Genomic DNA, 27580 nt, shown 5'->3' on the forward strand with positions numbered 1-27580 from the left:
CAGGAGTCTAGAGAAATGCCTGTATGGGGACGTTTGAATGATATAGAGCAGAAAAAAAGACATGATAGAGATACAGAGGAAAAATTATGCACACTGTCATAGTGAATAACATTTTCCCTTTCACAAATCCTTAAATGCAGGATGATTGAAACTCAGTGGTGGAAATTAGGACAAAGAAAGTATTTTATACAGAACTCAACTGAGCTGGAATTTGCTATTAGAAGCTGGAGCAATGGCTACCCTAATGGCTTGCTTTCAAAATAATTTAAACCAATTCAGGGAGAGTAAGGCTAAAATACAGCAGTTGTCATGAGATTTGCATATTTATCTGAAATGTAGAGAGATCTTGGGTAACACTCAGGTATGCTATTGCACACATATTGCTTTGAGATTTCCAATATAATCCCTTCCCCAATTAGAGCTATCTCTTGACTAATTAACCACAAGTCTCAATCATACTTTTGCTAAACCAAATTGTAATTCTGCAAGTTGGAGTCCATTACAGAAGAAAGTGGTTGGCTGCAAAGTTTCTAGAGTCAAGCCAAATAGTATCACCCATACAAAGTTTTAATACACCTTTCTTTAGGCCTCTTTGCTAGTCCACTTTTACTAGTTTATGCCCAATGTTAAAGGAAATCAGTCCTGATTGTTCTTTGGAAGGACAGATAGCGAAGCTGAAGCTTAAATACTTTGGCCATTAAATGAGAAGAGAGAACTCGTTGGAAAAGACCCTGACGTTGGGAAAGATGGAAGGCAAAAGGAAAAGGGGACTGCAGAGGATGAGACAAGAGTATCATCGATGCAATGAACGTGAATTTGGGCAAACTCCGGGAGATGGGGGTGGGATGCGGGCGGCTGGAGTGCTATGGTCCATCGGATACACCTTAGTCGGATACACCTTAGCGACTGAACAACTACCGTCAAAGGAACAAGTCTCGCTTTCACGTCCAGCTTTTCAAAAAAAGAATGCTTTATGGCCCGTCAAGTAAATGAACAGACGTGCCTCGACCGGAGCTATTAGACATGAAAATCCAGGGTGCAGCTTCCTTATTCAGAGGCGATGTACCTCTGTATTATTTTATTTTTTTATTTTAATTCCATTTATATCCCGCCCTTCTCCGAAGACTCAGGGCGGCTTACAAACTTAGCAGTAGCCTTCATTCTATGTATATGCCTGCTTATTAGGGCTTTCACACACACCCCAAGCGGCATTATTACCAAGTCAGCTTAATTGCCCCCAACAATCTGGGTCCTCATTTTACTTACCTCGGAAGGATGGAAGGCTGAGTCAACCTTGAGCCTGGTGGGATGCGAACCTGCACTAATTGCAGGCAGCTGGTGTTACTTAAGGAGGCATTAGCCCACTGCTCCACCAAGGCCCTTTTCTATGTAAGTCATGTAAGCCAACGAGCAAGAACAACAATTGTTTCTTGGGTCTTCCGCAGGGATCTAGGAAGAAGCGTGCCGATCTGAGTCTACTCCAGCTTTTCAGACGCCTCCCAGAGAATTCCAGTTGAATTCTCTCGACTGCCGAGACAAGACGCTATTAAGTAGCCGGCCGTGCTCCATGAAAGTCGGCTCTTCCACCCCCCCCCCCGCCCTCTCCGTTCGACTGCGTGGCGCGAAGCCCACCGCGGCTCCGGAAGCGAGAAAGGGGCTTCGCGTTCCGCCATCTAACAGGGAAGGCGGCGCCCAGCTGTCACGTACAGGGGAAGCGGGTGAGCTTTAGGACAGGGATTCTTCAAACTTGGCCCTTTTATGACTTGTGGACTTCAACTCCCAGAATTCCTCAGCCAGCAAAGCTGGCTGAGGAATTCTGGGAGTTGAAGTCCACAAGTCATAAAAGGGCCAAGTTTGAAGACCCCTGCTTTTAGGACGTGGCAGAACCAACGTTCGCCGCGGTCTCGCGCGGAAGGGGCGTCTTGGCCAATGAGCGCCGTCTGAAGGCCGAGGGGGCGGGTCGTAATGCGCAAGCGAGGAAAGGCGCGCGGTCCGCCTTGTCCTTGCGCGGGCGCGCGCTGATGATCGAAGAAGGCGAAGGCGAAGGCGTAGGCACAGAGAGGGAGGCTGATGGCTGAGACGGCGCGTTGGGAGGTGGTGGGGAAGCCTTCGCGCAGGGGAGCGACCGGTGGAGGTGGCGGCTCTATGAGACGAAAGGCACTCGGAGACGCCAACGGAGGATGCGGTCTGGCCTCGTCCAGTGAGTGAGGAGAACAGACACACAGCTGAGCCTCCATGTTCAGTGATAGTCTAGCGTGCGAGCGGAAGGAAGGCAGGCGGCTTGTCTGCCTGCACCGGTTACATAGAACTCTGTTTTAGGGTGGGTTTTTTTTTCCCCCGAGGTAGCAAACAAGGGAAGGACTTGCCAGTTGGCAGAAAGGAGTCTGGCCACGTGCTGGAACACAGGTGACGCTTTTTCTGTAGCTCTGCTTTGGGTTTTTAAGCCCAGCTCTGGAACAAATTCCCTGTCTTGGAAGGGCAGGGAAGCAAGCAGAGCTCTAGAGACCCTTCCAGTTACCGAGTGAACGTTGCACTGTCCTCACTTCTGATAGGGGGCCCTGATGGCGCATGCTTCTGAAACATCGGATCGTTAGTTGGCTGCTCAGAAGCATTTCCACTCTATTTAAAATTGGCTATATTTTTTTATTTATTTTAATTCCATTTATATCCCGCCCTTCTCCGAAGAATCAGGGCGGCTTACAAGATTTGTTCTTTCTACATGGAGCCAATGGTGAAATATTCTGGGACCTGTAGGAGCATGTAAAATGCAAGAAGAAACATTGCTCTGTAACAAAAGCAGTTGAATATAACCTTTTTTTAAAAAAAATGTGGGTCTTTTAATGACTCCAGATTTATTTTATGCAACTTTTTTTAGCCGTGTACATAATTCATTTAAGAAATTAGTCATTTGAGAAAAGTAGATTACATACAATGTTAGTTAACATTAGTTCCCACTTTGTGGATTAGTTTATGGCTAATTTGTTTTTTTAATGTATTGTGTTTAAATCTAGAAAGTGGCTAATTCTATAACTCTTAGATGTGTTGCATCAACACAGGCCATCTTAGTAGTCAGGCTTCACATGTCTCTTTTCTATTCTCATAGTTCCTCTTACTACTTCAGAAACTCTCTATGAACTTGGCTTTGAGAAATCAACAAAGAAGCAGAATAAAGAACAGGTGCCTCCACCACCTGGACGCCAGCAGCAGAAAAAGCAAAACTCTGGAAAAAATTCTAAGAAAGGGACAGCTGGAGACAGTGGGCAAAACAAGCAAATCAAAAATCGGACTCTGGAGGATGCACTGAAAGCAGTCAGTGTCATTTTTCCAAAGATTGTCTCTTCTGCATCTTTGTATTATATTGCAAATTAGAGGCTACCTCTGAAACAGAAGGCAAATGTATTGAAAGTTTATTCTTCAGCTAGTAATGTTATTATCTGCAAGTCTCTAATTGCAGTTATGTAGAAACAACAGTCGTTGACCCAAGAAGAATTATTGAATGCAAATAGTTGATGTGCAATTTTAAGTTTGCTCTTTTTTTGCAAAGGGAAGGTAAATTATCTGGAGATAGAGTATGGTTACCAGTATTGTATTCCAGCTCAGGGTAGCAAGGATTGCACAAGGACTTTGTAATGACTTTTCTTTCTCAGCCAAATTTTATTTATTTAGGAAAGTTTTAACAATGTGTGTATTTATTTTGTTTGTTTTTAGAAGAATCAATCCTCATACTCACACTTGTTTCTCCATGGAATAAGTTACATATTTCAGAGCTGTATAGCCTGCATGCCCCACAGCTGTTCCAAAAGTTGTTACCAAACTGTAATTTATAATTAGGACCAAAGAGTATCATTATTAATCACATGAAAGGAAATTATAATTGTAATTAATCTTGTTTTAATAATATATAAATTGTTGTTTGCCCAATGTTATTTTTTTTGCTTTTAGTTTTATGCTTGATATAATTCAGAGCTTGTAATAATTTTGTTTTGTAAATATTCATTGGGGTATTCTTTAGCTTTGTTGTACTTCACCCAGAGTCAGTTGTTTGAAAGATGGCTACAGTATAAATAAGAGAAATAGAAGTTTAGTTTTTGTTTTTGCCTTATTTTTTAATTATCATCTCCCAATAATGTCATTCAAAGGCCATATATAGTTCTTATTTCATAAAGCAATTCTAGTGCTGCCCAGTTTGCATTATAATTTTACCAACCCCCCCCATCTGCAAATGAGACTTAGATTAGGTTGACAGTTCTTACCTTTCCAGTTTTTCACTGTAAGTTTTTTTAAATTCCAGCTGGATTTATCAGAACTCCAGAGAGAACTTGATAAAAGCTTGGATTTGTTCCCAGAGAACCCTTCGGTGTGGTTGAAAGATTTAGCTGGATATTTGAACTACAAGTTGCAGGCCATGAAGAGTGAGCCCACCCTCAGTCAGCACCCTCACGGTTCGTGGTACCAAGGGAATAATGTTGCTGTCATTCAAGAATGGGAATACTGTTATTAGAATAAGCATGAATGTACTAGAGGTAGCCGTTAAATTGTTCTACTTGGAGTTGTCCTTTCTGGGAAGCAGCAGCCGTTCCCTTATTCAGTCAAATCACTTTAGGCCATATAGAATTTTCTTTCATCAGCTTTGTTTGACTCTCCAGCTCTAACAGGACCATAATAGTTAATGCCTTAGTATATTTGCAATTGAATTATTTTGCTTAGAGCTATACAGAGAAAAATGGAATTCAGAGGTTTTTGAACCTCAGAGGAAGGGCGAGTTGGGGGGAAACCCCATTTGGTTCACTCTGCCTAGATGTGTGCTGTTTTTGATGAGCTGCTGGGGCTGTGATATCTGAGATTGAAACCCCAGGATATGTTAGTGTTTTTGCACTTGCAGCAACAGCTCATGCAATGGCCTCAACCTGCTTTTGAGCGCTATGCCCAGATCAAGGCATTCTTGCCTAATCTTAACTTCTTTCAAGAGCAGCTTTTTTGGGGGTTGTTTCATGTGGTTCTGATGATCAATCTGCATGCCTACTCTGGACAGCCTGAGTGTCCAGGCTGTCAGCCTTACCCTCCAAAAAAAAAACTCAGGAGGAACTACCCTTCAAAGAGGAAAAACCGAGAATAAATGGAAGTACTTTCAGAGTGCATTCTGGCAGTTTCAGTTGCGGGGAGGTCTCACCGATATGTTAGGGATTAGGGCACCTGCTGTAATTAAACTTTTCTGCAATTGAAATGAAAATACAACACAACTTTCGTTTTGGCCTCTCCTCAACTTGTGATAGGATCCTTTGAAGTAGCATCTGTACTGTAATAATCTATATCGTAACATCAGTGGTGGGATTCAGCCGGTTCGCACCAGTTCGGCAGAACCGGTAGGTAATTTTTTGTTGCCTAGGCCTAGAACGGACCTCCAGAAGCAGCATCCATAGAGAGAACCAGTTGTTCACGTATTTGAATCCCACCACTGCATAATATCCGAGCACGCTTGGGATGTGCTGCTTTTTCCCAGATGTGGCCTCCTGATCACGCCCCAGCTCGCCCCAGCTTGTTTTAAGCATATGTAAGGAACAGTTGTGGTAACAGTGTTCTGACCAAATGGATGCTAACTAAAATCTTGATCTTGCTATTATTTATATTTTTGGCTGCAGACTATCCCTACTGTCTGGTGAATAAGGAACTAAGGAGCATTATCAAGTCCTTACTGTTGAAAGCTGGAGGTGTCCTGGAGCTTTTCTTTGACCATTGTATTTACACAATGTTGCAAGAGTTGGACAAAACTCCTGGTAAGATAACAGTAGAGTATAGATCAGCTAATATATCTTGGGATCAAAGCTTCTGCCACGTAGGCAGAGGACACCTAAACAAGAGTAAGAACAGGATGTCGGTTTCTTTTACATGTACCTTATGGCAGGCAGGTAATTCTTTCAAGAACTTTGCATTTTGAAAATCAGCTATAAAAGATAGGGAAGCATAAAGTTAACTTCCTAACAAAGAATGTAATGGAGGGGGAAAGTGTTCTGCTGAACTTGACTTTTTATCGTACAGTCCTGATACAAGCAGTATGAGGACCGCAGGCAGTTTTCAGGCCTAGGAGGATATGTCAGCTGTAGCATCAGCAAAAGGAGCAAGAAAAGATTCAACTGAGGAATTTATTTATTTTTTAATCCCATTTATATCCCGCCCTTCTCCGAAGACTCAGGGCGGCTTACAATCTAAGCACAAATCAAATGTGTTTAGCAATAGCCTTCATTCTATGTATATGCCTGCTTATTAGGGCTTTTGCCCCCCCCCCCCCAAGCGGCATTATTACAAAGTCAGCTTATTGCCCCCAACAATCTGGGTCCTCATTTTACCTACCTCGGAAGGATGGAAGGCTGAGTCAACCTTGAGCCTGGTGGGATGCGAACCTGCAATAATTGCAGGCAGCTGGTGTTGCTTAAGGAGGCATTAGCCCACTGCTCCACCAAGGCTCACTTTAGTTAGAGTACTCACTGGAATGCAGAACCAGAGTTGATGACCATAGCAGAACCAAGATGAAAAAACAAAGAATCCTATTGTGTTGCAGTAATGAAGATCTGAGAACACAGTGAACCCTTAATTTAAAGGATGCTCATTTAGTGAATGCAAGGGACCATCTCACCAAATGATAAGCATATGCTGAATTTGAAGAAGTCCAGACAAGGTGATTGAACCTTGGGTTTTATGAAATTTGTAGCTATTCACATCATTTCTGTAATGACACAATTTTGAAAATGATGTACCGTATATACTTGAGTATAAGCCGACTCGAGTATAAGCCGAGACCCCCCAATTTCACCCCCCAAAACTGGAAAAAGTTATTGACTCGAGTATAAGCCGATCCGCCGTTCTGCAAGCCTCTGCCGCCAGCAGAGGCTCGATCCGCCATTTTGCAAGCCTGAATACACAGGAATACCCTGTGTGGCCGCGGCTCTCGGGGAAGCCCTGGCTGTCCGCTTCCTCGCTCCACGCTGCCATTCGGGGCCCGCGCGTTCCCCGGGCAAATCGCGGCGCCCAGCAGGCGAGGAAACACGCCCGCTCCAGTCGCCCCCCCTTCCCTCAGGAGACGTGAAGCAAGTGACCGCCCGGAGCTTTACCGAGGACTTGTGCGCGGCCGAGGCTTCGGTGCTTCCAGGATCGCGCGCACCTCTCCCAAGCCGCCGCCGTCCGGAGACCTGCCGAAGTTTGGGGAGGTGCGCGCGCACCTCCCCAAACCTCCCCAAACTTCGGCAGGTCTCCGGATGGCGGTGGCTTGGGAGAGGTGCGCGCGATCCCGGAAGCACCAAAGCCTCGGCCGCGCACAAGTCCTCGGTAAGTTTTTTTGTTGACTGGAGTATAAGCCGAAGTGGAATTTTTCAGCCCAAAAAGTGGGCTGAAAAATTCGGCTTATACTCAAGTATATACGGTAATTTGTTTCAGTTTACATCACTGAGTAATGGTATGATTGCGCAGTAAAAATATAATTTTGTCATTTGGTTAATGATATCATTGTGGAAATGGTGTAAATTTGTCTACCAAAATCATTGTGCAAATGACATTTGCATCCTTTTTCCTAATGGTTACACAGATAATGCAAAATTCCACCATGATGTATATGGCAGTCCTTCAGATTTGAAGAAGACGCACTGTCATGTGGTTCATAAGTGGATATGGGTGTAGCTCTGCAGTCCCAAGCTAAAAGTTATAACTCTAGTACAACAGCAGCACTGGAAGTCTATTTTTGTAGTAACTGTGGGTGTTATTCCATAATGCTGATCATGGTTTTCTTTCACCTTTTGGCAATACCAAAAAATGGAGCACATAGCTTGCTGGAGGGTTCTGTCGGCAGCTACAATGTCTAGTTCCCTTGGCTGGATGTCACAATAGAATAGAGTTTCTTTCACAGTGCCTTGCAGTGTTTGCATGGTCAACCTCAAGGTTGGGGGGAACTCAACAAATTTGCAGACGACACTAAGCTGGTGGGACTAGCCAACACTACAGAAGATAGGTTCAAGATCCAGAAGGACCTTGAGAGACATAAACACTGGATCCTATCCAACAAAACAAAATTCAGTGGCGAAAAAAGTAAGGTTCTACACTTAGGTAAGAACAACCAAATGCACAGGTATGGAATACCTAACTCAATAGTAGTAAGGCTACTGCTAAGCTTGTAAGCCGCCCTGAGTCTTCGGAGAAGGGCGGGATATAAATGGAATTAAAATAAATAAATAAACTGTGAGAGAGATCTGGGAGTCCTAGTGGACAATCACTTAAATATCAGCTAGCAGTGTGCTGCAGCTGCCAAAAAAGCTAGTGCAGTTCTAGGCTGCATTAATAGATGGATAGTATCAAGATCATGTGAAGTGTTAGTACCATTTTATAATACCTTAGACCACATTTGGAATTGCATCCATATACATAAAAGATAGGGACGCGGTGGCTCAGTGGGTTAGGACACTGAGCCTGTCGATCAGAAGGTTGGCAGTTTGGCGGGTCAAATACCGAATGCCACATAACAGAGTGAGCGCCTGTTATTTGTCCCAGCTTCTGCCAACCTAGCAGTTTGAAAGCACGTAAAAATGCAAGTAGAAAAATAGGGACCACTACGGTGGGAAGGTAACAGCGTTCCGTGCGCCTTTGGCATCTAGTCATGCCAGCCACATGACCACGGAGACGTCCTTGGACAAGCGCTAGCTCTTCGGCTTTGAAACGGAGATGAGCACCGGCCCCTAGAGTCAGAAACGACTAGCACGCATGTGCGGGGGAACCTTTACCTTTACCTTTACATAAAAGATGTTGAGACTAGAAAAAGTGCAAAGAAGAGCAACAAAGATTATTAGCGTATTGGAGGCTAAAATATATGAAGAACAGTTGCAGGAATTGGATATATCTAGTTTAATGAAAAGAAGGACTAGGGTGACATGACAGCAATGTTACAATATAGGAGGGACTGCCACATAGAAGAGGGGGTCAACCTATTCTCCAAAGTACCTGGAGGTTGGACAAGAAGCAAGGGATGGAAACTAATCAAGGAGAGAACTAACCTAGAAATTAAGTAGAAATTTTCTGACAGTAAGAACAATAAATTCGTGGAACGGCTTGCTTCCAGAAGTTGTCAGTGCTCCATCACTGGAGGTTTTTAAGAGATTGGACAACCATTGTCTGAAATGGTATAGGTCTTCTGGATAAGCAGGAGGTTGGACTAGAACACCTCCAAGGTCTCTTCCAACTGTTATTCTGTTAAATAAGATTTCACTCTACTTTTTTGTTTATGACAAATTAATGGACTAAGAGTGATGGCAGAAATAGCACATTTTCACAAATTAGGAAAGCAAGATTCACATCCCAAATTCAGACAGATTTTTTTCTGCAGAGGCTCAACATGAGTTGTAAGGACTTCCATGTCCAAGTTAATATATCCTATGTGGCAGTGACCTAATTGTCTTCTCTTTCAGGGGAGTCACTGCACAGCTACAGGATCTGCATACAGGCTATATTACTGGACAGACCTAAAGTTGCTACAGCAAATTTGAGCAAGGTAAGTTGACAGGGGTCTCCTCTTCTAAAAAGTCTGTGAGTAACATATTCAAGATCATATATGTAAAACTGAATATTGGAAAACTACTGTACTGTGATCCATGGAATGACAAATGGATTGACCATTTTATGCCTGAGGACACCATGTTGGATGAGACCAGTTAGCAAGAAGCGCTGTGAAGCAGAGTAATTCCAAGAGAGTTGCTTTGCATGCTTTCTTGCTACAAAGATTACATTAAAATGTCTTTGCCTTTTCTGTTTCAGTATCTTGAGCTGTTGAGATCCCACCAGAATCGACCAGCCAAATGTCTGACCATAATGTGGGCTTTGGGGCAGGCTGGTTTTGCTGACCTTACAGAAGGGCTTAAAGGTGAGAACAGAAGGATTTTTATATTCGTCAGGAATGTTTGATTTTTAATGCCCTGAAATTCATGACAGCCATTACATATTTTAATGTTTTCATATGCCATTAGTTTACCACTTGCATTTATGTATTATGTAAATCTTGCTTGCTTACATATTCCTAAAAGTACTTAATGTAGGCAGAAATAATACTGCTAAGCTTGTAAGCCGCCCTGAGTCTTTGGAGAAGGACAGGATATAAATGGAATTAAAATAAAAAAATAAAAAAAATTGACCATTCAGAAAGAGTCTAGGAATGAAACTTAAAGAATTTTGCATGCTTAATTCAGAGTAAAGAAAAGATTTTCAAACTAGCTAAACTTGTTTTGTAAGCAACATAGAAAGAGCAGTATCTGATAAGGAATCTAATAATAGCTGAGTTGATACTTGTCCAACTAAGTATTCTTCATGTTCAAAAACATCTTCCTACACGTTAAGTGGGACAATCCTATTAAAGGTTCTCATACATTAAAATAAACATGGGAAAGTTCCTGACTGTACCCTAACTTTGGCCAGCTAAGTCTCATCTCTGTGCTAACTCCTTCAAAAATAGGCACTTCAAGTGCCTACGCTGAAATAGTGTTATGCTCCACTTTCAGCTTTCACAGTGAAAAAAAAACAGGAAAAAGATTGGTACATCAACACCAGCTGTTTAAAGGCAGGTCAAGCAACTTAAATACGTAACTTTTAGAGTTATACTTGCCCATGTTCTTAGGGGAGTCTCATATCCAGCAAGAGAAGTGGGAAGAGCAAGCTATTCCCAACAAGTGATAAGTCCCTCTTATGCTCAGCCTCTTTTCTTTGGGAAATAACCTGCTACATGTGGATGAAGCTGTATTGTTTGGAAACAGAATTAGTCTATGCCTGGGATGAAAATTGCTTAGGCTTATCCCACTGTTTTTCAGTGGACAGTGCTGAACTCCCTCATGGAGGAATGGAAAGTTATGAGTGCAGCATGTTTTTCCCCCCCTCCCCCCTCAAAAAAGTACTTTTATGTCCCTTTTTTTTTCTTAGTGTGGCTTGGCATCATGCTTCCAGTTCTGGGCATCAAATCTCTCTCTCCATATGCCATCGGTTACTTGGATCGGCTGCTGATGTGAGTTGATGTATAACGGAGTGGTGTCATTGGGAACCATTTGTGCATGTTGACTTTCCTATCAGGTTATTCAATCCTTCCCTTTATCATTTGCCATAAAGTGATAGACTAATTCATAAATCGGTTTAACTTTCCTAGAGGCTGCTCAAGCAACAAAATAAAGAACTGTTAGTCCATGTTTCCTTTCCTTTTTTTATTTCAAATACAGATTTGAAATTGTGTGTGTTTGAACTTTTATCAGTGCCAGTTCACTTGTTTCTTTTCCCACCGTGTTTCGTCTGTTTTGTCATAGCTTAAATGTTCGGGATCTCTTGCTCTATAGCAGCGATGGCGAACCTTTTAGAGACCGAATGCCCAAACTGCAAACCAAAACCCACATGTATCGTCGGGTGGTGGGTGGGTGTGGCCCATTGGGTGGGTGTGGCCCATTGGGTGGGCATGGCTGCGGTGGTAACGGCCGACTGGGTGGGTGGGACTAAAAAGTTCAATCAATCAGTTTCAACTTTGCGAGATCTTTTTTTTTCCGCGAGAAGTTGAAATTGATTGATTGAACCTTTTTTTTTTTGCACACAGTGGCCGAGGCCTAAATTGAAAAGGTTTTATAAAACCCAGCTGAAGGCCTAGGACTGGGGCGACGGCGTGTATGCCCACAGAGAGGGTTCTGTGTGCCACCTGTGGCATGCGTGCCATAGGTTCGCCACCATGGCTCTATAGGAAGCTGAGTCTTGCTCCTATGCTAGGAGGGCTGGGACACATTTCACTGATAAAGGTGAATCTTGGTGATGCAGAAGGAGGGAGGCCAGGATGCTAGAAGCTCTGATAATTCATCTACAGATTATTAAAGCCTTTCTGCATATGTGTCATTGGGAATAATTCTGATCATGAGAGAATTTAGATTTGGAATAAGATCGACTTGATGCTGATAGCCAGGAATCTGACAGCAGGCTAACCATGCTTTCTCTTTGGCAGGATACATCCTAATTTGACAAAAGGGTTTGGGATGATAGGGCCTAAAGACTTCTTCCCTCTTTTGGATTTTGCATTCATGCCCAACAACTCTTTATCCTCCAGGTATGTCAGCCAAAATGAGAATCATATGCAATCAATCCATCTCCCCTGTCTCAGAAAATATTGCAGTGGGAATGCCTCTTCTGTAGAGGGAGGAACTTTGGGATAACAGTGGGGCAGAAAAAAAATCGTGATGGGGCAAATAATTGCTGAGTCAGGGCAACATTTGTCCTTCATAGGAGCAGTCATGTGTTGCGCCAGCCAGTCAGATATCTTTTTTTCAAGTTTAATTGATTTTTAATATTTACATATGCATATATTTGTGAAACAATGTGGTGGGTAATTAATATGAAAAATAGCCATTTGTAAATAGTTAAGGTTACATCAACAGAGAAGTCCTCTCTAATTCCCTTAGTGATTACATAGTCAAAATAAACAAGTTAGTATATTTCTAGTTATAACCAATTCAATCAACAAAATTCAAAATATATTTTCACTAATACATATCAATATCCTGTTTTAAAGTTTTATCTAATTGCAATAGAATATTCTTGCATACCCTATAGTATATAGAAAAAAGCTTAATTTTGTGTGACCCACAATTCCCTATTTCCATAAAGGATAATTCTTTTGCCTACAAAACTTACATTGTTCATTACAAAACATTCATATGTTTTACCATTAAAGTCTAATTTTCATCTTAGCAAATCACCAGTTATTAGAAATACATTTTTTGCCTTAACCATTCAACAATTATTAAAATGTTCTTTTATATATAAAATTCTAAATTCTATACTATAGTTCAAAAATAGCCACTGAATATTCTATAAGGCATCTTAAGCGTACATCAATTATTAAAATATTATCTTTTGATATATCATTCTAAATTCTATAATATAGTTCAGAGTTATATTTCCTTTACAAATCTAAAAGCTAAATATAAAATCAGTGATTTATTTTTTTTAGAAATTCCCTTTAATCCATAGAGAGATATTTTTATAGTCTTTCTTTAGGAATCTCAAAAAAGAAACAAGTTCAGTCTTTTAAGTCTAACTCTTGCCTTCTTTTTCTGCCAATCATGTTTTGGTTTTGGTATCTTTAAATTCTCAAATGTATCTTCCTTTCTTCCTATACCCCTTATTTGAATCCAGGGAGTGTATCCAAATGTCAGTTTTGCGAGAAACATGTCCCCTTTGTAATCATTGTATTTTTGCTTTAGTAGTTCAATTTTTGGTGGTTGATATAATTGTCATTAAATCAGTCAAATCTTTGGGTTCTTCCAGTTCTATCTGGGTTAGGTAGAAGGTAGTAGTTGGAATTGTGTTTGTCATTTAATTAATTGAATTCTCAATATATTGTATTTGAAGGCCTTTAGTGTCTTCATTCTTGGTGTTGCTTTCTTCAGGTGCTGTTGGTTTTTGGCTTGAAAGTTTTGTAGTTGCTATTAAAGTTTGGACTTTAAGGTTTTCTATAGGATGCTTTTGTTGTTCTTTGAAATCTCCTGTTTTGGTATTAGTTTCCACTTCTTCTATTTGGTTTTGGGTTATCTTTTCCTCATTTAAAATTAGAGTTAGATTTAGTGGCTTTAAATTGCCAGGTTTTTCATGCAGCTTGGCTTTAATTTTCTCTGTCATTGCCAAAATCGTGTCCAGAATCAGTTTATAATCAAGTGGTGGGATGTAATCATTCATTTCGTTGTTATTTACTGTTAAATCTTCCATGGATGCTGTTTTAATAATAGTCAAGGATTTTCCACCTCCTGAAGGGTTGTATTCAGTGCCAGGTGTTCCCACACTTATCTTCGAGGACAGCTCTATTATTCAGACAGCTTTCACAACAAAAAGAGGAAATTTACTTGCTGTACCGGGTTTCACCACAAGATGTCATCAATAACATATAAGATGCAACGTAAGAGGTTTTGTTTTATTTTTTCTTTTTCCAAATTATTATAGAACTTTTGTAGAATTAGTCCAAATTTTTTCTATAATTCCCAGTTTAAAGAGAAAATAGGATAGTGAGTTCCCAGCAACAAATAGAAGCTTTTTAGTAAAAACAGCTGCAATTGCTTAGATTTTTTGCTGTATCAATTAGATTTCTTTAGTAACTTTGAGGCTTTAAGCTCAAAGTTACTTGTTTAAGCTAAGTAAATATTTGCTGTTTTCTCAAAAAGCGGGGAAGGAGATTTTCAGAAAAGTTCCACAGGAAGATGATTAAGGGAATAGGAAAGGTAAAAGCTCACCCAGGTCCTCCAGATTGCTTTGTAGTGCTAGGTGGTATTTTTGGCTTTCGGTAGGGAGCGGCTTAGTGATAGGCCATCTTTATGGCCGGTCTCTTCTTCGAGCCAAAAGGAGATGATCCCGGATTCCAGCGGAGGGCTGCCACCCTTCCGCGATCACAGGGATGTCGTCCTCACGGTAATCGCCCCTCCAGGGCGATTTTTGACCCTTTTCAGGGTCCTGCGAGCAAGAAGGAAACAGACGGCAGGAGACAGACTGTCTCTGCACATCCGGAAGCGCCGTGCGCGCGAACCGGAAGCCAGCCAGTCAGATATCTTAAGAAGCTAAAACATATAAGGAACAGTTGCTGGAATTGGGTATGTCTAGTTTAATGAAGAGAAGGACAAAGGATGACATGATAGCAGTATTCCAATAGCTATGGGGCTGCCACAAAGAAGAGGGAGTCAAGCTATTCTCCAAAGCACCTGAAGGCAGGACAAGAAGCAATGGATGGAAACTGACCAAAGAGAGAAGCAACCTAGAACTAAGAAGAAATTTCCTGACAGTTAGAACAATTAACCAGTGGAACAACCTGCCTCCAGAAGCTGTGAATGCTCCAACATTGGAAGTTTTTAAGAAGAAACTGTACAGCCATTTGTCTGAAATGGTATAGGCCAGATTTCCTGCCTGAGCAGGGGGTTGGACTAGATGACCTCCAAGGTCCCTTCCAACATCATCTTATTGATTGATTGATTGATTGATTGAAAGTTGTTCCTTTTGTAGATAAAAAGCCAAAGGAGATGATGGTAAATGTAAGGTAGAAGTGCAAGCAAAAGGACACAATATTTGCACAAATGGAGCAGTAATATGTAGGTATTAAAAGTAATAAAAAGTAAAAAAAAGACACAAACCCATTTTCTGCAGCCTTATGTTTCTGTTCTTTATTTTTTTTCTTTTTGATACTTTTTCCATAGAAAGATGAATTATCCCAACTTCAGTTTTTGAGACACAGAAATTTTACATACTATTTCTTCAGGGTTTTTTAAATATACTACAGGCACAAAGGTGAAAGGAGTTGTCAGGTGCTAAATAACTCATTACTGGTGATTTTATAGTCCACCAAATCCAGTATTTTCTACAGTCATTTGTTTTTTCTTGCATTCTTATGTAAACTTACAAAACCTGAGGTGCAAAAGGAGGCAACAGTCACTGAGTTTGTCCTTTGGCACCTGCTTGCTTTCTTCTCCCTCCTTTTCTCACCCTTGTTTCTCTTGCATCAGTTTGTTGACAGGCATTTTTATGCTTTAAACCAGGGGTAGACAGCCTTGGCTCTTATTCCTGGCTGGCTCAGGAATTCTGGGAGTTGAAGTCCACGACTCATAAAAGAGCCAAGGTTGCCTACCCCTGCCTTAGACAGTGGAGCACAGTGCCCTAGCACTTGCTCTTGAGCATCACTTTTGTAGCTTTAAAAGAGTATTTCTCGAATTCCCGAGCTATCATGGCTGGCTTGGGAATACTAGGAGTTGAAGTTCACACATGTTAAAAGTTTCCAAGTTTGAGAAACACTCCCTTAGAACAGTGGAGGCCATGGCAATTTTCCAACATTCCTTCATGTGAGGAAATGATTGCACCATTGTTGAGCACAAAATACGTTTTGGGCAGGTTGATGAAGGAGGGAAGGTACAATAAATGAAGAATCATCCTTAAGCCCCTATTATCTTGATTTTCTTCCTGGTATCCTTGGAAGATGTCTGTAGCAGAAATGCACCTTTCTCATTTTGGGACATGGTTGGACTGATATAGTTTGCTTTTTTCTTCAGCCTGCAGGAACAGCTCCGGCAGTTGTATCCCCGCCTGAAAGTGTTGGCCTTTGGCGCTAATCCTGAAACTTCCCTGCACACTTATTTCCCTTCCTTCCTCTCCAGGACCATGCCCAGTTGTCCCAGTGACATGAAGAAAGAGGTGAGGCGGAGAGGGGACCAGGATTAGAAGGGACATACTTCTTAAGCAGTCAGATGGGCTGCAAAATTTAGCCAACAAATAATTTGCATTAAAAAGTGGCACCCAATTAATTAGGGCACCATAGCATGTTAAACTGAAATCCTTCAGTCTTAGGTCTCATACAAGGGGCAATCTTTTCCATGGCTTATGAAGAGGATGTCTACTGTTTCTGCAGAGCCAATCCTATCAGAATTATCCCTAAGAAGTTCAGAATTGTTGACTTGATCATTTAGAGTCAATCAATTATATTAGTTCTATTAATGTGAGTATTTTTAGTACCATTTGATACCTCTTTGAGCTTGGTTTGTCTGGCGCTGCTCATACATGCTCTTTTAGACTTCGTATAACCATTATTCTAGACCAAACCTAGTTGATCTTAGCTCTCATGCATGTTGCTGATTACATACTCTGCTTCTTTAGCTGTGTCTGAAATAATACTTTGCTGTTGAAACCTTCTGGAGTAACCTCATTATCTTATTATCTTGTTGAAGGCTGGACTTACAATAGCCCTCTTTGCCAGGGTAATCATTCTTGTATATATTGCCCCATTCAAATCAACTCAGGGTGGTTCAGAGCAATAAAGTAACAAAAACAGCAAAATGCAAAAAGGTAACCAAAACAAGTACAAAAATAACTGCAAAATTATCTCAAGTTAGCAATCCAACAGCAAAAAAAAAATCACAATCAGAAAAGCTCCATATGCTATCTTGTTGTCAGCCTCTCTAGGTAGGCCAGACCAAAAAAATCAATTCCACAAGATGGCTAAAACTATTTTTCTTCAGATTGGCTACAATAACAGTCTTGCAAGTCTGGTTGTGCTGTATCTTCTCCCCCTTCTCATATTTCAGTGAGTTAGGGAAATGTTCGGTCTGAACTTCTTATGAACTCTTTATCTGTTTGTTGTGACTTAAAATATTTTTCACCTCTTGTCACCCTAGTAATAGAACATGCATAACTCTATCCATATCATCTTTACATCTGGGTAAATATTTTTAAGGCCTTCCAGACCGGCAGCCATTTCACCCTGCTGGGATTAAGCCTGGACTTATTTTTTTCCTTTTCCAATCCTGATAGCACCAGGGCAGGGAGTCCATCTTATGCTCAAACCAAAGAGGGAGATATTTTATCCCATACGAGCAGTTGACCTCCAACAGGTTCACACAGATGTTGATAAGGGAGGGAGGGCTGAGTCCAGAATTCTAACCAGAGTGTCTTTGAGGAGTTGACCTTTTCTCCTTTCTCATCACAGTCTGGAAGGGAGGAGGCTGACTTACAGAGGAGAAACTTGACTGCAGCACAGTGTCCCCCATTCCCACCTTTTTAAGATTTTGAAAATTGTATCTGTCTTAGTTGGCCTGCAACATGTAATTCATTTTTATTTTTATAGTCCACCTTTCATCCAGGAACTCAAGGTAACATAATATTTCCTCTATTTTTTTTCCCTGCAAAATAGGTTAGATTGAGAGACTTGCCCAAATTTACCCAGCAAGATTTCATGGCTGAGAGTGAACCTTGCTTTTCCCTGCTGCTAATCAAACACCTTAATTACTATGTTACACTGAATTTCATTTTTAATCCAAAATTATTATTTTATTTTAATGTAGATTTTACAGGTTTTAAAATTCACACAGGTGGTTATCTCCTCTTCTGAATCAGAAAGAACTGTAGGGGAGGTTCAAGATAAGCTTATGAAGCATTTCATTTATTCATTCATTCCATTCAATTTCTGTGGCCAACCGTCTCAGTCAGTGACACTTAAACTTAGATGAAATCAAGTTGTTTCAGCCAGACTGTTTTATTTACTGAAGTGGTCGTGGCTTGAGAGTTCAAGGCTCTCATTCTTTTAATTTGAGATGCTCATGGGGCAAGCATCTTTTCTTGGTGTGAAGTATTTGCTGTTCTTTTCAAACTATGACTGTTTCCTTTCAGTGGTAAAATCAAATGGCTCTGTGCTTTGCTCCCTTTCTTTCCACAGAGAGGTAGATGTGTAAGAATCAGATTCCTGCAAAAATCTCAGGATGCATGCCCGAACTCCAGGAGTTGAGTTCTCCTGATTCAAATGTATTGTTTGCATCCATAGGTTTGGGGCAGGCCTTGGTATGGAACTGTTAGACCCGGGAAGATATCTCTCTCTAAAGCTCTGATGCTGGCATGAGGCTTCTCATGTTAAGGGTAGCCTGTTCAAGAAGCAGCATTAAAATACCCTTGTATTTTTCAATGTCCCAAAGGTAGGGAAGAATTTTCCCATTGAATGGGGAAAGCATTTTCTGGTACAGACATATGAGAAACTTGATAAGTCTGCTGTCTTAAAACCTGTAATATTACGATTGCAATATGACTGCTGTTTGGAAATGTCAGTGTCTAATCTTTAGTCCTCTGAGAATTATTCTGACTTGCCCTGTGTAGCTCCTGAACTGTTTGACCGAGTGCCTCAATCTTGATCCTCTCAGTTTCAGTGTGTGGAGGCAATTATACATCAAACACCTCCCACAGTCAAGGTAAGAATGAAAAAGCTGCTACTTGACCACGTGAGCAATTTAGCCATGTTGTATTTTGCATGATACAAAGCTAATTTGTCTTAATCATAATGGATCATCATTCACTATTCAGTGTGTGTGTGGGGGGGGGGAAACGGAGGAGATAGGAAAATCCAGTAATCATATTCACGTAATACAATTAGATCTGCTTGCTGAATCAACCCATTTTTGGATTAGGATAATACAGCGCAATGTAAATTAATAAGGTGGGTTGATGTAACGCTGCCACAAAACCAAAGTTAATCAAGATAAAATCAATGAAACTCCACATGGTAAGCAACTGCCAGCTTTTAACTGACTTAATCATTCATTAAGATGCATAGCAATTTCTTCCTTTTTATATACTGTTGTGAATGGGCCTTCCCTGTTTCCACACTTTCTTTGTTCCAGTGTCTGACTTTAGGGGACAGAGTTTTTAAAACACCTCACTGTTAATATTTTGTTTTTTCAGCTTGCTCCTGAATCACTTCTTGGAGACCTGGGGGAACACTACCAAAAAGGTTTGTGTCTCTTTTCCCCCCCAAGGAATAGATTTTTCATGGGAGACTTGAGAAGGGTAACGAATATCAAAAGAATATTTATATGTTTACCTGAAAGGCAGATTGATTCAATGCAAAGGAATCTGTCTATATTAACATACTAGGAAGTATTTGTTGAGATACTAAAATTTAATTTGGTGTTTTATGTATGGCTAAAACCGATTAGAAAATGAAAAGATATATTCTCTGTAGTTTGGGACTGAACTGAAGTGAAGGAGTTCTGTTTGTGCCCACTTGTGAATGTGACTCAGAGATACTAAGATCAAACAAAGTGATTTATCTTGAAAGCTTTATGCAGATGAGCTGGTAATAGTCCCTTTAATGAAAATACATGGTTATCCTATATATCTATCAAATTTGTATAGCCTCCCATTTCACTAAAGGCAACTCAGGACTGCAGAACAGCCAAAGATAGCAACAGATATAAAAACAACATATATAAAAATAAATATTTATTTATTTATTTATTTATTTATTTTATTACATTTATATACCGCCCTTTCCCGAAGGACTCAGGGCGGTTTACAGGGTAATTAAAAACCAAGATGCAAAAGTTAAAAACAAGTTTTAAAAAATTATATTTGTCCCTGTATAAATAAAACCCCAGTTAAAATAAGATTAATCCTCATCCTGGGCCAGAGACCTCGAAGAGCCAGGTCTTCAGGTCCCGGCGGAATGAACGGAGGTCATTATAAATATTATATAAATATTATAAAAATCAAATAAAACATAGACAAAGGGAGGACTGATTGCTTCTGTACTTTACTAGACTTTTTCTTTCCTAGGTGCGAAAATCTTTACAGGAAACAGTTCATTCATTCAGTGTCACAAATGAAGAGCTGGCTATGAAAGCACCAAACAGGGTAGAGGATGTAGCAGCTTGTAGAACTGCCTGCAAGGTAATTTATTTGCTTATGGAATGGTGTACATTAGCAAACCTGTATGGAGGTTTGCTTGCTTCATTCTGCTTTACAGCATTGCTTCTTTGGTTCTGTTCTTTAGAACCTGCTGCTGAAGATGAACGCTGGTGGGTTTCCTTGGCCACGGCTGATTTTAGTCGTCCTCATATTTACTGCTGGATTTCTAATATATGATATCAAGACTCATGGCTCCTTCCAAGGTTAGGATTTGTTTCTGGAGGCACGCAAGATGGTGCTTCTTTTCTCCCCATAATAAGGCTGAAGTAAGGCATGGGTTTTACGGTAATGGAAGTCTTTCATCTATTGTTTTGTTGTTGTTTTGCAGCTTCTGCCTCTGCACATGTCCTTCGATCTTCTGGCATCCTGTCTGTATCTGAGCAAGCCTGGAACAAGATTTCCCATTTCTCTATAAAAGGATACAGGTCGGTAATACATTTTAGCTGTTTTAGCAAAGAGAGCAGTTTATAAGAGCATCCAGAAGAGATCTGTATTATATTCAAAACCACAGACAATTGAGAGATTATTCCATCTGGCTGGATGATGCCTTTGAGAACAATTCTTTTTCAAGGCAAAGCCTCATTCCCCCCCCCCCCCCCGCTCTCTCTCTCTCCCTGCAGCTGGCTAGAAGCAAATATACCAGTTTACTATTCTCAAGTGGCAACAGTGCTCGGACCCAATTTGGAGCTGGCCTGGACCAAGACAAATGAAACTGCTATCTATATCTCTGGGAAGTGCTCTGCTCATTTAGCCTGGCTCAGCAACTATCTTCTTAGGCTCAGTGAATGGGTAAGAATGCTGCTGCTTTTGGCTGTCCAGCCAAGCTTCATTAGGTAGAAGTTGGAAATTAGGAGTTGAAAATGGGAGAAATGTAGAGTTGTTAATGTCCAGAAGCACTGAGGATTTCAGAAAATAAGGGGGGAAAATGAAGTTGGGGCTATGCAGACCATACTTTGGGAGAATAGTTACCCTGTCATGTTTTCAACAGATTTTATTTATTTATTTATTTATTTGATTTGTATACCGCCCTTCTCCCTAAGGACTCAGGGTGGTGAACAGTGACATAAATAACAGAATGCACAAATACAGATATTGAAAACAAATTAAACCCTAGTTTTGCCTAAATGTAGAAGATAGTTACCTTAATACAATAATTACAACAGAACCCGTCAGACCAGACCGGATTGCTTAAACAGATGTGCAGTACCAAGTGAAATGTTAAGGCTAGTTCATTGGCATTATTCTGCATCTGTCAATTTTGCCTGTTCTGGTTGCATACATAATTAAGAAAACTTAGAAGCTGGAGCACCAGTAATTTTTCTGAGGGATAATAACAGTTGTGGAGACCAAATGGCAGAAGCCACATAGAACAGGAGTCCTCAACCAGCAGTCCGCGGCCCACTACCAGGCCGTGGCCTACTGGCCACTAGGCCGCAGAACAGGCTGGACAGTGCACACACATGTGTGCGTGCACTCACCCCCATTCATGCTAGCGCCGCAGGTGCTATGCAAACGGCGCTGCGTGGCAAAAATAGGGTGCCACTGCTATGCAAACTGGGTGGCACACAGCACAAAAATAGGGGAAAACCAGGCATCGGGTGGCATGAAAATGGGAGAACATCGGGCAGTGCGCAGTGCAAAAATGGGCAAACCAGGCGGCATGCAGTGTGAAAACCAGGCAGCAGGCAGCGTGAAAAACGGGTGTTGCATGGCACAGAAACAGGAAACTAGGTGGCACACAGCGTGAAAACAGGCGGTGTGAAAACCGGGCGGCATGCGGTGCAAAATCCGGACGGTGCGCAGCACGAAAACCAGCACTGCGCGGCACGAAAATGGGGCAATGCTAGCACCCACATGGTAAAACCAGCACAGTGCTAGCGAGTGTCATGTGAGCACTAACACCGCTCCATTTGCATTGCGCGTGCTCGTGGCCCCGTTAGTATGCGTGCGCGCATAAAATACTTCTCTTCCCCTTTCTCTCCGGTCCGCCAACCGAGAAAGGTTGGAGACCTCTGACATAGAAGACAAGGAGGAAGTATTGGGCAACAATGAAGATTCCATTGTCATGCCGATTCCTGACAGAGAGGAGTTACATCCTTTCATGTTTTCATTCCTTTTGCAAAGAAATGTCTTGAAGGGAATGTTGGTGTCTTCACGTCTCTCTCTCTGGATAGGATAATTTGCATGGTATGTTATATCATTCTCTGTTTGATGTCCCCAGAGTGTTGGCCAGTGATAATACTGACTGAAAATGATGGAATTTATAGTATAGCAGCACTTCTTGTGGATATTAGATTGTGGTTGATTTATATTTTATTGTTATACTAGGAGGAATATTGGACGCAATGGCCATCTGCTGTTGATTGCCCTATGTCATTGGCATGTAAATCAAAATATTGGCCTGTTGAACAATAGGAACCTGGCACATGGCCATTTTCAAACTTATCAAGTGATGAGTATTTTAGTAGCATATTAAGCCAGTGAGGAGCTGGTTGGTTAGTAGCCAATCTTGTAAACTGCTTGACTGAGTATCTTTATTTTCCCTGTAGCTTCAGACACAGTTGCCAGATTCTGTGCTGCATGCTGTTGAATACCTCAGAGAATTACTGCTGTTCCTCATGCGAAACTGCTTTCTGCCTCTTGTGGATTATATTGCTGTGTCATTGGATGGAGCCTGGAAAATGTGGTTAGCTTTCTGCAAGTATGCATTGTCTATGTATCTTTGGGCCCCAGACAGAACTGATTTTAATTCACTTTGTCATGGCTAGTTATGTTTGCTAAAGCTAAATAGTAATACAAGAGTATTAAAGTGTGTAATAGAATTATCTGAGGATCCCCAGTCAGAGGACTGTCTGCTTAGTGAGGCACAACACAGACCCTCAATGTATCCCAAAAGAAGCATTGAAAAAAGGGCAGTTGAGGAGAATCAGCAGACTGGTTATAGCTATAATATGAGGGTGACTAATGAACTCTGAATGCACTTAATGTTTGCAGGTTCATGAATTTTTTGTTGTAGAATTTGAATACAAAGTGTGAATTTAGTAAAATAATCTGGTACCCTGTGCATTCCTATATTTAATTATTTAAAATATCCCAGCTTCTAAGGCTAGGAATTTGCGAAGTTTGGAGATATGTAGGCAAGGCCTCAGAAGCTGATTTTAATTCTCTGGAATTGCAATTATTAGAGGTGACCTTCAGTTTTTCTTTGCATTATTTCCTTGGCATGAGAGGAATAAATGGTGCAAAATGATATTAAAAAGATTTGCATTGTTTTCTGTCTCTGTGTCACCAATCTGTTCAGCCATATGGATTAGTAAAGTTAGCGCTTCTGATCTGCTCATTTATCAGGATGGTACACAGACATTCCATATTGGTTTGTGGGCACATAATCTCATTTTGTTTAGCAGAGGAGGTCAATTTATAGTCCTCCAAATGTTAAATTCTCAATTCTTATTAGTCCTAACCAACATTGCCCATGGTAAAAGAAGTTGGGAGATGGAGTCCAAGGTCATCTAAAAGTCTACAGATTACCTGCCCCTGTTAAGGTAACAATATGTTTCTTTTAATTATAGTACAGAATAGCTCTTAGAAATGAAGGACTTTCTGATTTCAGTTCTTAGTCAGTATTAGGGCCAGTTAAAAAGAAACTGCTCTTTCTCTAGATGGTTGGCAATGATTTTGACATGCCTTCTGGCTAAGCTGGAAAAACCTAGATCACTATTAGAGAGCCAGTTTGGTCTAGTGATTAAGGCACCAGACTAAAAACCAAGAGACTGACTTTTACTTCTGTTTTAGGTATGAAAGCCATCTGGGTGACTTTGGCTAGTCATTTCTCTCAGCCCAACTCACTTTACAGGATTCTTGTTGTAGTGAAAATAAGAGGGAGGCATATTAGATATGTTTGCCACCTCGAATTATTTATAAAAATAATAAAGGCATGATAATGACCCAGATTGTTGAGGGCAATATGCTGACTCTGTAAACTGCTTAGAGAGGGCTGTAAAGCACTGTGAAGCAATATATAAGTGTAAGTGCTATTGCTATAAAAAACTTAAAAAGACTTGAGCTATTTTATCCTTTCCTCTGAAATCTGGATGAACCAGAACTGCAAAATATAACTGAAGAGTCAGCTGTTCATATCAAAAAAAGTTACCAAAAATAGTCATTAACTGAAATGGGAGGTCCAGGTTTACTCTTCTCCCTAAGGAGGGAACAAGCCATGCTTGCTGCCTTCCAGGCAAATTATGGCAGGAAGAATATTGAACCCAATCTTGTTTTCAGGCAGAGATCAAAGCATTGTTCCAGTTATAAAAAGAATACAGATGTCAGAAGTTAAGGAAAGCACATGGTAGAAACAGAATTTAATTGCTACCATTCCAGTAGGAAATGATAATTCTCGATTATCTTGGCTGAGTCATGCCTTCTTTTAGGTGGGGTTGTGGAACAAAATCTGGCTATTGAGAAGATGACAGGACCAAAGTGTGCACTTTTGAGAGAGGCTCTCCATCTCTATCTTAAAATCTAGGTTTTTTTGTACTATTGCAGCAATCTAATATGCAGGTTGTAGGATTCATGGAGCATCTACACTTCTTCACCTTACTTTCAGTTGTCAGTATCTGCAGTTATCTCAGTTTTTTGAATAGCCCATGCTATGTCTGTGCAGCCTCAAATCAATTTCTGTTTCTTCTTTTAGTGGCGAAGGGTCCTGGACCTGCTTGAAAATTCATCTAACCAACCTCATCCAGTCTTCTTGGACATACCTGCAGGATACAACTGTGGCCATTAAGGACTGGGCTCTTTCCATAATCTCTAGGCACCAGCAGTGATCCTAGGCTCAGAAGCTGAAAAAGAAGTTTAGGCTACTGCTCTCTGGATGGCTAAAGCAGGATGTACCAATTTGCTTATTCTTTAGTCTGACCAAAGAACAAAGAACAGCACAACTTTGACTTGCTGTAGAAGCCCAGAGCTTCCCAGACCAGATGTCTCCAAGCTCCCAATTTGCTGTGCTATCAGGCTTGTTCTCAGCTGAGCTCCCGGGCAGCTGTTGGCAGGCTGTTTCCTTGATATGACTGCCCCAGGCTACAATGGTAATAAGAGCTTTTAAGAGAGCAAGGTGTATCCAGCAATTATTTTGGAAAAACACTTCCTCTTTCAGTAATATCTCAAATAAATTGGTTGTTGGGTCAGTGACTTCCTACCACTTTATGCATGGAGCTCTTCCTTTTATTTCTTAGATTTTATCATAAATGTGCCCTTGAAGTTTTGAGCCAGGCCTACCGTCTGGTTCTCATATTGAATGCTACCTTATTGGTTTCCTTCCCATCTTTATTGTATCTGAGATATTTCTGGTCCATTTCCCAAGGTTGTACTATTACTGTTCCTCAAAGCAATTAATATGTTAATTTCTTTATACTAAAAGCAAAGAGTCTTGGCCTTTCCCCCAAAATGTGTTTGCCTTACTGAATTGTGGAACAGACAGTGCAAAGGAGGGTGGATACCTCACTTTGGAACACACATCGGCTGATGTGGAGGAAGTGAGACATTTCTTCTCTTGGGAGCGTGTAGCAGTCTGAAATAGATGAAACTTTAGTAATACACCTAGAGATGAACGTGGGTGGGCCCCTTGTTATCTTTTGACACTGAACTTCTGGCTTTTAAAATCTCTATTCCCATTCCCAAACAAGACAGATTATTCTTGTGAGAAATGTGAATGAGGTACAATAAATCATTTAACTGAGTTCTGAATTCTGAGGTGTATGTAGGCTGAAGGTCAGATATTCCTCACCTCCTGGTCTGAGTTGAAACTAAAGAAGAGAAGGGATGGATAAGCCAAGTCAGTCTCCCAGCCAGTCTATGAGTGGCATTTTGTTATGCTCACTCCTTCTCGAATGCTTTGTTTTGCTGAATCAGTCCCTTGGAGAGGCCATTTTAATTTTTAGGTGTGACTTATCCTATATACTCTACTCTGCCCTAAATATCTTGGTGAGCTGTTGGCTCTCTCAGCTGAGAACATTGATACATCTGTATGTGTGAAAGTATGCAATGGGGAAATAATAGGTTAGAGATTGGTTCTTTCTGGCCTGTTGCTCCTACCTATTAGTTGGCATCTCAGCCTTTCCTGAACTGGTATCCTCTGGATGTACTGGTGTACACTTCCCGTTGTCTACAGCAGAGGAGCATATCTTTTTTGGATCAAGGGCCAAAGCCATTGAGCCTTGAGTGGTGTTCCAAAAAATATGCCATACTAGGACAAAGAAGTGATGCCACCAAGGCAGACACTGTTTGGTTTTATTTTACTTTACTTAATATGTCTGCTTGTATATTTAATAACTTCATTATTTCCAATGTGTTTTGGGGACTACAATACTCAAGGTTTCTGAGACCCACAAATTATTTTGGTTGTATATTTCTGGTCTAAATATGTTGACTGGAGCTGTAATCAATACCGTGTATCTGGGATGCAGAAAGGAAAGCTGGTTATGCATTAATAATTCAGTTGTAAAAGTGAGTCAGGTATAAAAGTGAGTCCTGTGCAGCAGCACAGCTCTCCCTTTAGCTCAGCAGGCTTATAATGGTGGACCTGGTCATGACAATTGTGTGAGGCTCTTGTCATGTACAATAAAGGACAGTGTGTTTGGTTACATTACTTGCTTTCATGTCTGTCTATGCCATCTGCCCCTTGCAAAATGTCTTATAAGTCTATTATTATTTATTAAGATTTCTCACTGCCCTGACATTCTTATAAAGAAAGGGTAAATTCTGGTATAAGGCCAGATAAAAGCCACAGTGTAATGCACATGTGTAATTCATTTTATTTCTTCCATACACAAGGCACAAGCAGCTAGTCATAGGAGTTTTGTACTGTTGTACTATGTATCAGCCCCAGAAAAAGGTGTTGCAGCATGTCCTTGCCAAGGTTCATCCACATTCAAGGGGTAATGAAAAAAGTAGGTAAAAGGTAAGGTAAAGGTTCCCCCCTCACATGCGTGCTAGTTGTTTCCGACTCTAGGGGCCGGTGCTCATCTCCGTTTCAAAGCCAAAGAGCCAGCGCTTGTCCGAGGACGTCTCCGTGGTCATGTGGCCGGCATGACTAGACGCCAAAGGCGCACGGAACGCTGTTACCTTCCCACCGTAGTGGTCCCTATTTTTCTACTTGCATTTTTACGTGCTTTCGAACTGCTAGGTTGGCAGAAGCTGGGATGAGTAACAGGCGCTCACTCTGCTACGCGGCACTCGGGATTCGACCCGCCAAACTGCCAACCTTCTGATCAACAAGCTCAGCGTCCTAACCCACTGAGCCACCGCGTCCCTTAGACGTGCATAAAGATAAATGCAAAGA

At 41.1% G+C, this 27580-nt stretch overlaps 1 protein-coding gene across 2 annotated transcripts; it reads left to right on the forward strand.

Moving 5' to 3' along the window:
• The first annotated feature begins 2008 nt into the window (after positions 1-2008).
• TMEM214 (transmembrane protein 214) lies at positions 2009-26882 on the forward strand. Of its 2 annotated transcripts, XR_014492252.1 has the most exons (18): positions 2009-2200; positions 3104-3309; positions 4292-4442; positions 5640-5774; positions 9444-9526; positions 9790-9895; positions 10942-11023; positions 11993-12094; positions 16068-16209; positions 18655-18746; positions 19237-19285; positions 20110-20223; positions 20327-20444; positions 20570-20666; positions 20862-21030; positions 22791-22942; positions 23699-23786; positions 24935-26882. XR_014492252.1 is itself a non-coding variant. In XM_083360679.1 (17 exons), the coding sequence occupies exons 1-17, from the start codon at positions 2071-2073 to the stop codon at positions 25065-25067; spliced, it is 2061 nt and encodes a 686-aa protein (XP_083216805.1). In that variant the 5' UTR covers positions 2009-2070; the 3' UTR covers positions 25068-26882. The 2 variants fall into 2 exon arrangements, 1 of the variants encoding a protein (XP_083216805.1); XM_083360679.1 differs by lacking the exon at positions 23699-23786.
• The last annotated feature ends 698 nt before the right edge of the window (positions 26883-27580 follow it).

Source organism: Vipera ursinii, assembly GCF_947247035.1.
Source record: "Vipera ursinii genome assembly, chromosome: 1".
In the NCBI taxonomy this organism is placed as follows: domain Eukaryota; kingdom Metazoa; phylum Chordata; class Lepidosauria; order Squamata; family Viperidae; genus Vipera; species Vipera ursinii.